Source organism: Pristiophorus japonicus, chromosome 4 (assembly GCF_044704955.1).
Source record: "Pristiophorus japonicus isolate sPriJap1 chromosome 4, sPriJap1.hap1, whole genome shotgun sequence".
NCBI classification, from domain to species: Eukaryota; Metazoa; Chordata; class Chondrichthyes; family Pristiophoridae; genus Pristiophorus; species Pristiophorus japonicus.
The window spans coordinates 407,549-422,715 of NC_091980.1; the positions used below are offsets into that span (position 1 = coordinate 407,549).

Here is a 15,167-nt window from a genome sequence, read left to right on the forward strand (position 1 = left end):
TTCAGGCCCATCTCAGGCAGAATAGGGGATTCTATTGTAAGGGGAATAGATAGGTGTTTCTGCGGTCGCAACCGAGACTCCAGGATGGTATGTTGCCGCCCTGGTGCAAGGGTCAAGGATGTCTCAGAGCTGCTGCAGAGCATTCTGGGGGGAGGGTGAACAGCCAGTTGTCGTGGTGCATATAGGTACCAACGATATAGGTAAAAAACGGGATGAGGTCCTACAAGCTGAATTTAGGGAGCTAGGAGTTAAATTAAAAAGTAGGGCCTCAAAGGTAGCAATGGATTGCTACCAGTGCCACGTACTAGTCAGAGTAGGAATCGCAGGATAGCTCAGATAAATACGTGGTTTGAGGAGTGGTGCAGCAGGGAGGGATTCAAATTCCTGGGGCATTGGAACCGGTTCTGGGGGAGGTGGGACCAGTACAAACCGGACGGTCTGCACCTGGGCAGGACCAGAACCAATGTCCTTGGGGGAGTGTTTGCTAGTGTAGTTGGGGAGGGGTTAAACTAATATGGCAGGGGGATGGGAACCAATGCAGGGAGACAGAGGGAAATAAAATAGAGACAGAAGCAAAAGATAGAAAGGAGAATAGTAAAAGTGGAGGGCAGAGAAACCCAAGGCAAAAAACAAAAAGGGCCACATTACAGCAAAATTCTAAAGGGGCAAAGAGTGTTAAAAAGAGAAGCCTGAAGGCTCTATGCCTCAATGCGAGAAGTATTCGTAATAAGGTGGATGAATTAACTGCACAGGCAGCTATTAACGATTATGACATAATTTGGATTATGGAGACATGGCTCCAGGGTGACCAAAGCTGGGAACTCAACATCCAGGGGTATTCAGCATTTAGGAAGGATCGACAGAAAGGAAAAGGAGGTGGGGTGGCGTTGCTGGTTAAAGAGGAAATTAACACAATAGTAAGGAGGGACATTAGCCTGGATGATGTGGAATCTGTATGGGTGGAGCTACGGAATACCAAAGGGCAGAAAACGCTAGTGGGAGTTGTGTACAGACCACCAAACAGTAGTAGAGAGCTTGGATATGGCATCAAACAAGAAATAAGGGATGTGTGCAATAAAGGTACAGCAGTTATCATGGGCGACTTTAATCTACATATAGATTGGACTAACCAAAGTGGTAGCAATACGGTGGAGGAAGTTTTCCTGGACTGTATTAGGGACAGCTTTCCAGACCAATATGTCGAGGAACCAACTAGAGAGCTGGCTATCCTCGACTGGGTATTGTGTAATGAGAGAGGACTAATTGGCAATCTTGTTGTGCGAGCCCCCCTGGGGAAGAGTGACCATAATATGGTAGAATTCTTTATTAAGATGGCGAGTGACAGTGTTAATTCAGAGACTAGGGTCCTGGACGAAAGGAAAGGTAACTTCGATGGTATGAGACGTGAATTGGCCAGGATAGACTGGCAAATGATACTTGAAGGGTTGACTAAGGATAGGCAATGGCAGACATTTATAGATCACATGGATGAACTTGGGGAAAATAGAGTATGAGATGAAGCTTGCAGGGAACATAAAAACTGACTGCAAAAGCTTCTATAGATATGTGAAGAGAAAAAGATTAGTAAAGACCAACATAGGTCCTTTGCAGTCAGAATCAGGTGAATTTATAATGGGTAACAAAGAAATGGCAGACCAATTGAACAAATACTTTAGATCTGTCTTCACGAAGGAAGACACAAATAACCTTCCAAAAATACTAGGGCTTCGAGGGTCTAACGAAAAGGAGGAACTGAAGGAAATTGTGTTAGGGAAATTGATAGGACTGAAGGCCGATAAATCCCCTGGGTCTGATAGGCTGCATCCCAGAGTACTTAAGGAAGTGACCCTAGAAATAATGGATGCATTGGTGATCATTTTCCAACATTCCATTGACTCTGGATCAGTTCCTCAGGACTGGAGGGTAGGTAATGTAACACCACTTTTTAAAAGTGTAGGGAGAGTAAACAGGGAATTATAGACCGGTTAGCCTGACATCGGTGGTGGGGAAAATGTTGGAATTAATTATTAAAGATGAAATAGCAGCGCATTTGGAAAGCAGTAACAGGATTGGTCCAAGTCAGCATGGATTTATGAAAGGGAAATCATGCTTGACAAATCTTCTAGAATTTTTTGAGGATGTAACTAGTAGAGTGGACAAGGGAGAACCAGTGGATGTGGTGTATCTGGACTTTCAAAAGGCTTTTGACAAGGTCCTACACAAGAGATTAGTGTGCAAAATTAAAGCACATGGTATTGGGGGTAATGTATTGATGTAGATAGAAAACTGGTTGGCAGAGAATCAGAATAAACGGGTCCTTTTCAGAATGGCAGGCAGTGACCAGTGGGATGCCACAGGGTTCAGTGCTGGGACCCCAGCTCTTTACTATATACATAAATGATTTAGGTGAAGGAAATGAGTGTAATATCTCCAAGTTTGCAGATGACACTAAGCTGGGTGGCGGTGTGAGCTGTGAGGAGGTTGCTAAGCGGCTGCAGGGTGACTTGGACAGGTTGGGTGAGTGGGCAAATTCATGGCAGATGCAGTATAATGTGGATAAATGTGAGGTTATCCACTTTGGGGGCAAAAACACAAAAGCAGACTATTAACTGAATGGCGGTAGATTAGGAAAAGGGGAGGTGCAACGAGACCTGGGTGTCATGGTTCATCAGTCACTGAAAGTGGGCATGCAGATACAGCAGGCGGCAAAGAAGGCAAATGGCATGTTGGCCTTCATAGCTTGGGGATTTGAGTATAGGAGCAGGGAAGTCTTACTGCAGTTGTACAGGGTCTTGGTGAAGCCTCACCTGGAATATTGTGTTCAGTTTTGGTCTCCTAATCTGAGGAAGGACATTCTTGCTATTCCCGGGATGGCAGGACTGACATATGAGGAGAGACTGGATCGACTGGGCCTGTATTCACTGGAGTTTAGAAGGATGAAAATTCCTTTGTCTAAATCATTCATGCATATTGTAAATAGCTGGGGTCCCAGCACTGAGCCCTGCGGCACCCCACTGGTTGGGCCCCAAGGCCTCAGCAACTGGCCAAGGTAACAGAGCATTGAAGTCATGCTATCAGTGTCTGGGACAACACATTGCTCAAAGTTCTCCATAAGTGAAGGCAGAGTGTTTCTACTTCAAGAAAACAGCGCATCTTGCGAAGGCATGCTGACTGAGGAGTAAACTGATGTTCATTGTTCACAGTAGAAATCGCCAGGCACTACATAGCATTGAAGAGAAGCAACAGGATGAGGTTCTGGAGATAGGCATCATCAGGAGCACGAGGGTATCTAACAATGCATTTGGGGAGCGCTAACAAGGCAAGGGAATACACATTAGATGGTAGGACACTGAGAAGTGTAGAGGAACAGAGGGACCTTGGAGTGCATGTCCACAGATCCCTGAAGGTAGCAGGCCAGGTAGATAAGGTGGTGAAAAAGGCAGACGGAATGCTTGCCTTTATTAGCCGAGGCATAGAATACAAGAGTAGGGGTGGGGTATCATGTATTCAACTATCATTGTAACCCATGTATAAGCTGACCTAAGTTGTATACCTTGAGAACATTGACCACAAGGGGTGCACTTGTGGGAGACACTCCTAACCTGGAGTTTCAGGTATAAAAGCCGAAGCTCCACCCACCTTCATCACTTGAGGTCTTAGTAATAAAGGTAACTGGTCACAGAGTGACCTTCTCTCAAGTATGGGCCTCGTGTGCATTTATACTGTATAGTAAGGACATATCATTGGCGACGAGGATGGGATTTAAACCACGCGAGCATGGCCACTAGCAGCACAGAAGAGAGGTACTGTGTTGGTGATGATTGGGATGACTTTATTGAGAGACTACAGCAAAGTTTTGTCACTAAGGAATGGTTGGGACAGCATTCGGCCGACAAACGCAGGGCTCATCTCCTGACACTTTGTGGATCCAGGACGTACTCCCTGATGAAGGACCTCCTAGCGCCAGAGAAGCCGGCGGACAAGACGTTCGAAGAGCTCAGTAAGTTGATCGGGGAACACCTTAAACTGGCGAGCAGCATGCACATGGCGAGACACCGGTTTTATACGCACCGGCGGTGAGAAGGGCAAAGTGTTCCAGACTTCGTGGCAGATCTCCGGCGACTGGCGAGCCTATGTAAGTTCCCAGATACATGCAGAGCGGAGATACTGTGAGACTTTTTTATTGAGGGCATCGGGCATGCTGGGGTTTTCAGGAAACTGATTGAGACAAAAGACTTGACCTTGAAAGCGGCGGCTATGATAGCCCAGACAATTATCTCAGGGGAGGAAGAGACCAGAATGATTTATGACAAAATCTTGGCTCAAATGTGGCAAACGACCAGGGAGTCCACATTGTTAACGAGGCACACAGTTCTCGAGGCAGACAAGGGCAATCAGACATGCGCCAGCATGTAGTCAAACCCAAAGGGGGAATTCAACAGAGACAATGGCTAGCTGAACGGCGATTCATGCATTCGCAATGGACAATGCGGCCAGTAATGGGGCCATCAACACCTGTTAATAGTGCGCTTAAGGACAGTCACAGAGACAGTCAGAGACGATCGACTGGTAATGGACCTTTTGTTTACAACAACGGGGCCTCCAGCTCATGCTAGAGGTGTGGAGGCAAACACCCAGCCAGAGCTTGCAGGTATCAGCAATATACCTGCAGAAACTGCAGCGATCACTTGCCGCATATGTGCAGGAAGCCTGCAGCCAGGTTGATGTACGAGGAGGACGGGCCCGATGTAAGCCCTACGAGGCCAAATGAATACTGGGGGGAAATCGCTGGAAGCTGAAGTTCAGCGAGTTCATGTGGAGCACGTATACAGTTCATATACCGGGGCGCCACTGATAATGATGAAAGTGCTCCTCAATGGCATCCCAGTATTAATGGAGCTAGATACGGGGGCCAGCCAGTCCCTGATGAGTATCAAACAGTTCGAAAGGTTGTGGGTATCCAAGGTCAGGAGGCCAAAATTATCGCCGATTGACGCACAGCTACGGACATATACAAAGGAGATCATTCCAGTGCTAGGCAGCGCTACGGTAGTCGTGACCCACAAAGATTCGGAGAACAGATTGCCACTCTGGATTGTCCCGGGGAATGGTCCCGCACTACTGGGGAGGAGTTGGCTGGCTGTCATGAACTGGAAATGGGGCGATGTCAATGCAAATGGAGCGAGTATCATGCTCACAGGTCCTGGACAAATTTGACTCATTATTTCAACCCGGCATTGGCACTTTCATGGGGGCCAAGGTAGTGATTCACATAAACCCAGACACCAGGCCAGTACACCACAAGGCCAGAGCGGTGCCGTACGTGATGCAAGAAAAGATAGAATGCGAATTGGAAGGCATCATCTCGCCAGTCGAATTCAGTGACTGGGCGAGCCCGATCGTGCCGGTGCTCAAGGCGATTGGGTCGGTCAGGATATGTGGGGATTACAAGACCACCATCAATTGGTTGTCACTCCAAGACCAGTACCCGCTACCGAGAGCGGAGGACCTCTTTGCGACGCTATCTGGTGGCAAACCTTTTTCAAAATTGGACCTGACCTCAGCTTACATGACCCAGGAGCTGGCGAGTGAGTCGAAGAAGCTGACCACCATCACGACACACAAGGGGTTGTTTGAGTACAACAGATGTCCGTTCAGGATTCGTTCGGCCGCCGCGATCTTTCAGCGAAACATGGAAAGTCTCCTCAAGTCGATTCCAGGGACGGTGGTTTTTCAGGACGACATCCTCATCACGGGTTGTGATACTGAAGAACACCTCCACAACCTGGAGGAGGTGCTACGCAGACTGGACCGGGCAGGGCTGCGACTGAAAAAGGCGAAGTGTGTCTTCTTAGCTCCAGAGGTAGAATTCCTGGAGAGGAGGATAGCAGCAGATGGGATCAGACCTACTGCGTCCAAAACGGAAGCGATCCAGAGAGCACCCAGATCCCATAACACAATAAAGCTGCATTCGTTCCTGGGGCTCCTGAACTAGTTTGGCAACTTTCTTCCCAAATTGAGCACGCTGTTAGAGCCGTTACATGTGCTCCTACGCAAAGGTCGCGAATGGATCTGGTGGGACAGCCAGGAAAGGGCTTTTAATAGAGTACGCAATTTGTTATGCTCCAACAAACTATTAACGTTATATGACCCGTGTAGGAAACTTGTTTTAACGTGCGATGCGTCGTCCTATGGGGTCGGGTGTGTGTTGCAGCAAGTGAATGCCAATGGTCAGTTACAGCCGGTAGCTTATGCCTCCAGAAGTCTGTCCCAGGCAGAAAGGGGCTACGGGATGGTAGAAAAGGAAGCGCTAGCATGTGGATATGCAGTAAAACAAATAAACCAGTACCTCTTTGGCAGTAAATTTGAGCTGGAGACAGATCACAAACCCCTAACGTCCCTTTTGGCTGACAACAAGGCCATAAATGCGAATGCATCGGCCCGCATACAAAGGTGGGCACTTACGTTAGCCGCCTGTGACTACACAATTCGGCAAGACCGGGCACTGAAAACTGCGCCGATGCACTCAGCAGGCTCCCACTAGCCACCACTGAGGGGGCAACTAAGCATGCTGCTGAGATGATCATGGCTGTTGAAGCTTTCAAAAGCGAAGGCTCACCTGTGACAACCCGTCAGATTAAAGTCTGGACAAATAAAGACCCGCTACTGTCTTTAGTTAAGAAATGTGTCCTGAATGGGGACTGGGCAGCCACGTACAGGGCATGCCCTGAGGAATTTAAACCGTTTCATAGGCGCAAGGATGAACTCTCGATTCAGGCCGATTGCCTACTGTGGGGAAACCGAGTAGTCATGCCCCAGATGGGCAGAGAGGCATTCATCCGAGAACTCCACAATGAGTACCCGGGCATTGTCATGATGAAGGCAATTGCCAGGTCACACGTTTGGTGGCCAGGGATAGATGCCGATCTGGAACTTTATGTTCGCAGGTGCAACACGTGTGCTCAGCTGGGCAATGCGCCCAGCGAAGCCCCCCTTAGCCCCTGGTCCTGGCCCGCCAAGCCTTGGTCACGCATCTATGTGGAGTACACAGGTCCTTTCCTGGGAAAAATGTTTTTGGTTGTAGTGGACGCTTACACCAAATGGATTGAGTGTGACATTTTAAATCCTCTGCCACGGTAGAACATCTACGGACAATGTTCGCCGCCCACGGTCTACCAGATGTCTTGGTCAGCGACAATGGCCCGTGCTTCATAAGCACTGAATTCCAGGACTTCATGGCAGGCAATGGAATTAACCACGTCAGAACGGCACCGTTCAAGCCGGCCTCAAACGGCCAGGCAGAACGAGCAGTGCAGCTAATCAAACAGGGGATGCTCAGAATCTAAGGGGGTTCCCTACAAACCCGCTTATCACGCCTCCTGTTGGCCTATAGATCCCGACCACACTCACTCATAGGGGTTCCACCTGCAGAGCTGCTAATGAAAAGGATGCTCAAAACCAGGTTATCCCTTATACACCCCACCATGAAAGAACTTGTTGAGAGCAGGTGTCAGTCACAATATCACTACCATGACAGGAATGCGTGGGCGCGATGTATTGATGTCAATGACCCTGTTTTTGTCCTTAATTATGTTGCAGGGCCCAAATGGCTTGCAGGCACTGTGATTGCCAAAGAGGGGAATAGGGTTTTGGTCGTTAAACTTTCCAATGGACAAATCTGCCGCAAACTCGTGGATCTAACTAAAAGGAGGTTCAGCAACCCCATAGAAGAAGCAGAGGAAGAACACGATGTAGAGTTTACTGCACCACAGGTGATCGAACACCGGGATCAAGTGGAGGAGAGCCCAGTCACTGGGCAGTCCGGACAGGCCTGAGGCACCACAAACAGCAGACACTCAGGCCAGCGCCCAACAACCGGAGCCCCAACTCAGGCGCTCTACAAGGGAGCGTAAACCACCAGAGAGACTTAACCTGTGATCCCAATAAGACTTTGGGGGGGGAGGTGATGTCATCTATTCAACCAGCATTGTAACCCATGTCTCAGCTGACCTAAGTTGTACACCTTGAGAACATTGATCACAAGGGGGTGAACTTGTGGGAGACACTCCTAACCTGGACTTTCAGGTATAAAAAGGGAGGCTCCACCCACCTTCTTGACTTGAGGTTTTGGTAATAAAGGTTACTGGTCACAGAGTGACCTTCTCTCAAGTATGGGCCTTGTGTGCATTTATACTGTATAGTAAGGACATATCAGGGGGGTTATGCTTGAATTGTATAAAACACTAGTTAGGCCACAGCTGGAGTACTGCGTGCAGTTCTGGTCACCGCATTGCAGGAAGGATGTGATTGCACTGGAGAGGGTACAGAGGAGATTTACGAGGATGTTGCTGAGAATGGAGAATCTAAGCTATGAGGACAGATTAGATAGGCTGGATTTGTTTTCATTGGAACGGAGGAGGCTGAGGAGAAATCTTATTGAGGTGTATAAAATTATGAGGGGCCCGGATATAGTGGATAGAAAGGGCCTATTTCCCTTAGCAGAGGAGTCAACAACCAGGGGGCATAAATTTAAAATAATTGGTAGAAGATTTAGAGGGGGTTTGAGGGGAAATTCCTTCACCCAGAGGGTGGTGGGGGTCTGGAACTCACTGCCTGAAAGGGTGGTAGAGGCAGAAACTTGCACCACATTTAAACAGTACTTGAAGTGCCGTAACCTGCAGGGTTACGGACCAAGAGCTGGAAAGTGGGGTTAGGCTGGATAGTCTCTTGTTGGCCGGCACAGACACGATGGACCAAAATGGCCTCCTTCCGTGCTGTAAACTTCTTTGATTCTATGATTCTATGATGTGTATGGTCGTAAGTTTACCATCATTACCATAAGCCCCTGACAGCTAGAAGGACAACAATTGTTCATTGTGATTGATAGTCATTCGAGGTGGGTAGAGGTGTTTCCGATACAGAAAATAAACAAGGAAAACACTAGGCAAATTGTGAAGATTATTTTCTTCATTTGGTTTCCCAGAAGAAAGTGTGTCTGATAATGGGCTGCAATTTTGTTCAGAATAATTTGCACAGTTCATGAGCAGAAATTATGTGAAACATACCAAGGTTCCACTGTACTACCCTGCTTCAAATGGTGTAGCAGAGCACACAGTATAAATTAAAACATGCTCTCATCAAGCAAATGTTTGATCCAAATCCAAAGAAATAGCAGTTGTCGTTGGATCACAAATTAGCAAACTTTTTGATTATTTATTGTAATACTCTCATACAACTACTGGTAGAACACCAGCAGAGTTGTTTCTCAAATGACAGCCATGAACCAGATTCTCGTTGTTAAAGCCAAACCTGGCACAGTCCGTATAAGTGAAACAATTAAGACAGAAAGAGAATCATGATAGAGGTAGAATTAGGGAGAGAAGTGTGAAATTAAACCAGAAGGTGAGAGTGAAGAACCATCACCATAAATGGGTAAAGTGGTTACCAGGAAGAGTGGTGAAGATATGTGGCCCTCACACATATTTGGTCAAGATGTTTGATTATAGACAGGTTAGGTTTGTTCACATTGATCATAGTTTACCTACAGATGTGAAAGGAGTTGAAAGTTGGAATGATTCAATTTATTCTGATGAGTCAGATAGTCTTGTTACAAGTAGAGTACCAGTAGCAAATCCTACATCAGATGTACCAGAAACAAGTCCAAGAGAAAGTCAGAATTTAAGTCTGAGCCAGGCAGACAAACAGTCTGAAGTTGTAGTGAATCAAAATGTAGATTAAGGATTACCCTTGGAAGAAAATTCTCCTGAGGCTGAGCCTAGAATGAGTCTGAGTTTCCAAGTTTGGAAAGTTCTGTTCGAGAGCGAAGGTATCCTCCTCAAAACAGAAAACCAGTGGTTAAGTTTGATTTGTAAATATGGCAAAATAAGTCCATATCTTTTGTTGTGTATAACCATGCAAGTTATGTATGATGATTATTTTGTTATAATTATTTCTTCAGTAAGGAGGGAGAAGTGTAATTATAGAGCTCCTCTAAGTGGACTACTGCTCTACCTAGTGGACTACTGTGATAATGCAACTAATGATGTATATAATAAAATGATCATGTGACCACAAGTTCCTGTCGAGTCATCTTATGTATGTGTGTGTGTTTGTGATGTTGTAAAGAATATATCACAGCAACAAACAGAAGGGGATTGCACTGACCCTGAAGAACTCTTTTGTTGATCCAGCATCAAGCGTTCCGTAGGCAATCTCGGTCTGTTTTGCGAGGTCCTCCGCGCTCTCGATGGGCGACACCATTCTCTCGACCGTCAGGAAGGCAGCGAGGTTGGCCGTGTAAGACGAGATGATAATCAACGTGAAGAACCACCAAACACCCCCAACAATTCGACCCGACAGCGATCTAAACACAAAGAGGGCACGGGGTCGGGAGAAGGACAGGAAACAAAATGCATTAAAAAAGAACAGCAGATTACTGGTCTCATGTCAACACGTGTGGTGTACGAATGCTTATAACCATGACAACATAACACCTTATGTAGAACCATATCCACCTATTGAGAGCCCACTGCCCTGTGGCATTGCCTGAAGGCAAGGGCTGAGTATGGGTGAACGACCGGGATTGCAAATTGCTGCTGGACAGCACAAACACGACAATGACACAAGTTATTTCTTTAAACATGATCGTCAGATCCTAATCGTGAGAGGAGATGGAAGCTGACTGGAGACTTCCCAGTCCCGTACTTTGATGGTGGTCTCCATGACCTAGCCCCTCCGATACACTTCCTGCCACAATGATTGGGCTCTGCCCGACCCTCAGCCTTTGCCAGCGGTGTTCCGGGAGGCATGGGAGACTATCTCCAATCTCCTTCCCATCTCACCTGGTCTCTGCGGGCTGCTCCCACCAACTCGTTTCAAGTGGCTTCCAACCTTACACCGCTTGACAGTGCTGCAGTGGGCAGTGCCAACAATCCTCGCCCACTCTGTACACCCGATCCCAGCACCAACACTCTTACCCTGTGGGCAGTGCCAACAATCCTCGCCCACTCTGTACACCTGATCCCAGCACCGACACTCTTACCCCATGGGCAGTGCCAACAATCCTCGCCCACTCTGTACACCCGATCCCAGCACCAACACTCTTACCCTGTGGGCAGTGCCAACAATCCTCGCCCACTCTGTACACCCGATCCCAGCACCGACACTCTTACCCCATGGGCAGTGCCAACAATCCTCGCCCACTCTGTACACCCGATCCCAGCACCGACACTCAGACCCTGTGGGCAGTGCCAACAATCTTCGCCCACTCTGTACACCCGATCCCAGCACCAACACTCAGACCCTGTGGGCAGTGCCAACAATCCTCGCCCACTCTGTACACCCGATCCCAGCACCGACACTCTTACCCTGTGGGCAGTGCCAACAATCCTCGCCCACTCTGTACACCCGATCCCAGCACCAACACTCTTACCCCATGGGCAGTGCCAACAATCTTCGCCCACTCTGTACACCCGATCCCAGCACCGACACTCTTACCCCATGGGCAGTGCCAACAATCCTCGCCCACTCTGTACACCCGATCCCAGCACCAACACTCTTACCCCGTGGGTAGGGATGCCATGGGTCATAAAACACATCTCAGTCAATTGTCTAGATGAAATAGTACTGTCCAAAACACTGATAGTCAAACCCTGATCACCAGCAAACAACATCCAGCTGGGACCCTTTGTCAACCTTGCAAACTATACAGAAACAAAATAGTTGTAAACTATACAGATAGACTCTTGATCAACAGGGAACTCCCAACATAAAGAAAGACTTGGATTTATATAGCGCCTTCCACGACCACCGAATGTCTCAAAGAGCTTTACAGCCAATAAAATACTTTGGAGTGTAGGCACTGTTGTAATGTGGGAACCATACAGCTGTATCACCCAATCAGCTCACAGCTCTGTTTGGCTGAGTCACGTTCCTGCCCAAGGAGCATAGTTATTCAATGGCCGTAATACAGGCACCATGGATTCAGAACTCAGACCCTCATTCAGATTGGACTCAGGACTTTGGAGCTCTCCCCTTCAAACGGCTGTGGATGCTGGGTGTCAATTGGAGCTTTCAGGACTGAGATCGGTAGATTTGGTGGGAAGGGTATCGAGGGCTACGGAGCAAAGGGAGGTAAACTGGAGTTGAGGTGCAGACCAGCCATGATCTGACTGTATGGCAGACGGCTTCCTCCTGTTCCTCCTTTCCTATGTAGCATGCTAGAAATGAGCAACACTGCCAAACTGCACTTGAATGGTGCCAAGGCTACTGGCCTGGGACTGGGTGGGTCACAGCTCTCGCCTGGCTCTGTGCAACAACACAGTGAGGGAGTGAGGTGACACTCTGGCAGTCCCTGTCCACATAACCCCCATGCCAAGAGGGCAGCCATGATGGTAGCTGAGAGAGCCCAGGAGAGGCTCCATGTCGGCGGGCGGGGTGGTCACTGTGGTGTTGAGGGACATGCCAGCTCGCTCCATGTTGGACACAAGTTGGCCTTCTCTCTGCTCTGGTCCATTGTGCGCAAGCTGACTGGCGGGCTGCCCAGTGATCCGAGCATTCACCAGTGGATGCCCATCAGCCTCCGTCAGTAGACTGGGCCCTTGGAGTCAGCATCTGAGTCCTCCGCAGCACATCCAGCATGTGATCTGGTACCTTTGGCGTCCTGTCCTCCTGCCCTAGTTTCTGTGAGTTGTCAAGTGGAGACCCTCCTCAAGCCCAGTGTCGAGGTGCCTGTCTCTGAGATGGTGCTTGCGAGTGTGAGATCGAGTGAGCATCTTCAGGAAGGCTGGCCTCTTTCTTCATCGAGTAAGCGGCTTCCATATCTTCAGTGCCTGAAATGAAAGAGCGACAAGGGTTAGGTTGTAGCGTGATGGGAGAGCAGAGAGCGCAGAGTCTAGTGATAGTAGTAACTATTGTGTCAGGGTAGGAACATTCTCTAAGCAGCGCACCAGCCGGTCACTGGCACACTCCTGAGGCCGGAGGCTGCCAGAGCCCCTCTTCACACCCTCACTCCCCTCGACAGAATCTCGCGGGCCAACGTGGGCACTGGAGGAGTCACGGCTGTGATGAGTGACATCACGCAGGATAGCCTCACTCCCCGGCCTCTGCAGTTTGTCACGCAGACTGTACGGGCTGAGATAGAAGTGGAGGTTCGGGCAGACAGTATGAGAGCAGGACTCTTACCTTGACAATACTGCTCAGGTCATTGAACTTCTTTCAGCATTGAAGCCATGTCCAAGGAGCTAAGCTCCTGCATTGACCTCTTCCCCCTGGAGGTGGCGGCGTTGTCTGGAAGGCTTTCTGCCCTTTTGGGGGAACAGGATCTCCCTTCTCCCGATGTTGGATGTCACCGACCCTCTTACCACCCTCTCCAAAGTCCGCCCGCGTGTGTGGCCGGAGCTAAAAACCATATCGGAAACATTCTGTACAAATCAAGTTTACCGCGTTCGGCTTAAATAAATTACAGCCAAATAACCAACTTCGATTGTTTTCCAGTTTATTGCACAAATACTTTAATATGATCCAGATCGAGACTGATTTATGTTCGTTGTTGCTTGATTTAATTTTTATTTTGATCTTTTCATCTTCGGCAGCATCTCCCAAACCCGCGACCTCCACCACCCAGAAGGAAAAGGGCAGCAGGCACATGGGAACTGTCCGATCCATTCCTTCCCGCCACTCCCCCTGTAACAATTGGACTATTGAATAAAAAAACTCAGAACTGCAACACAGCTTGCAGAAAGAGCTGGGAAGGAAAGGGTTAATTCTTACATTGCAGCCAAACCATCCGACACAATGAGGGCCAACGACACAGGATATCTGCCATCGACCTAAATCACCAAGCAATGGCGGCAGAAGAGAGACATTCACACCTTCAATGGTTTCCTGTCTGAAAAGATACAGGAACATTATAGGCAGTCCCTCGAAATCGAGGAAGACTTACTTCCACTCTAAAAGTGAGTTCTCAGGTGACTGAACAGTCCAATACGAGAGCCACAGTCCCTGTCACAGGTGGGACAGACAGTGGTTGAGGGAAGGGGTGGGTGGGACTGGTTTGCCGCACGCTCCTTCCGCTGCCTGCGCTTGTTTTCTGCATGCTCTCGGCGATGAGACTCGAGGTGCTCAGTGTCCTCCCGGATGCTCTTCCTCCACTTAGGGCGGTCTTTGGCCAGGGACTCCCAGGTGTCGGTGGGGATGTTGCATTTACCTTAAGGGGTTACATTGTTTAAAGAACGTACCCTGGACTGTGGCCCCAGAAAGGCTGGTATCCGGGCCGGCCTGGACAATGGAGCGGATCCTGAGCCACGCGGATAGGAATACTGATAGAAAACCAACTTGTAAAGGAGCTCAGAACAACCATGGACAATGACTCGCGATGGGGAACTATTCACCATCAAGAGTTCACGTTTGATGTGGCCATTGCGTTCAATCTGTTCCAAGATTGCAAGTTGGGTTTTGGTATAAAGACCCATTTTCGAAGGCAAAGGACGCAGCAGTACAGAAGCCACACAGTCTTCGTGACACAAGCTGGAACCAAGGAGCCGGCCGACAGTCCACCTCAGAGACAGCCGAGGAATTGGCGAGTATATATTTTGTTCCAGCCAAATCATAGAAAGGTTTTGTGTTTGGGTCTGGGTAACTTTATGTGTAACAGTCAAATCGCCAACTGGTTTAATTGTGTCAAGTTGTGTCGATGCAAATGACCTTTTTGTAGGTTTGTTAGTCCCACATAGAGGATAGTGATTTACACTGGGGAGGTAGTTGTGTGCATGTTCAATAAAACATACCAATCTTGGTTGAGCCAAAACCCTGTGCCGTGTGTAATTTTGTTCCTATAAAATGTGACATCAAGAACAGTGTAACGCGGGAGCAAGGTGTTTAGTAACCCTTACTAAACACCACCACCTCCACATTCCATCCTGACTTGGAAATATATCGGCCGTTCCTTCATCGTCGCTGGGTCACAATCCTGGAACTCCCTCCCTAACAGCACTGTGGGAGCACCTTCACCACACGGACTGCAGCGGTTCAAGAAGGCGGCTCACCACCACCTTCTCAAGGGGCAATTAGGGACGGGCAATAAATGCCGGCCTTGCCAGCGACACCCACATCACATGAACAATTAAAAAAAAGATTGCGTTTACATGAAGAAAATGCTGATGAACCTG

The 15,167-nt window shown here is 48.4% G+C and overlaps 1 protein-coding gene across 1 annotated transcript in view; it reads right to left on the bottom strand.

Moving 5' to 3' along the window:
- The window catches only part of LOC139261979 (glutamate receptor 1-like), a 631,175-nt gene that overhangs the window by 134,416 nt on the left and 481,592 nt on the right, over positions 1–15,167 (bottom strand). The window contains exon 12 of the mRNA XM_070877138.1: positions 10,165–10,363. Within this exon, the coding sequence (XP_070733239.1) occupies positions 10,165–10,363 (199 nt within the window). The remainder of the gene's footprint in view (positions 1–10,164; positions 10,364–15,167) is intronic.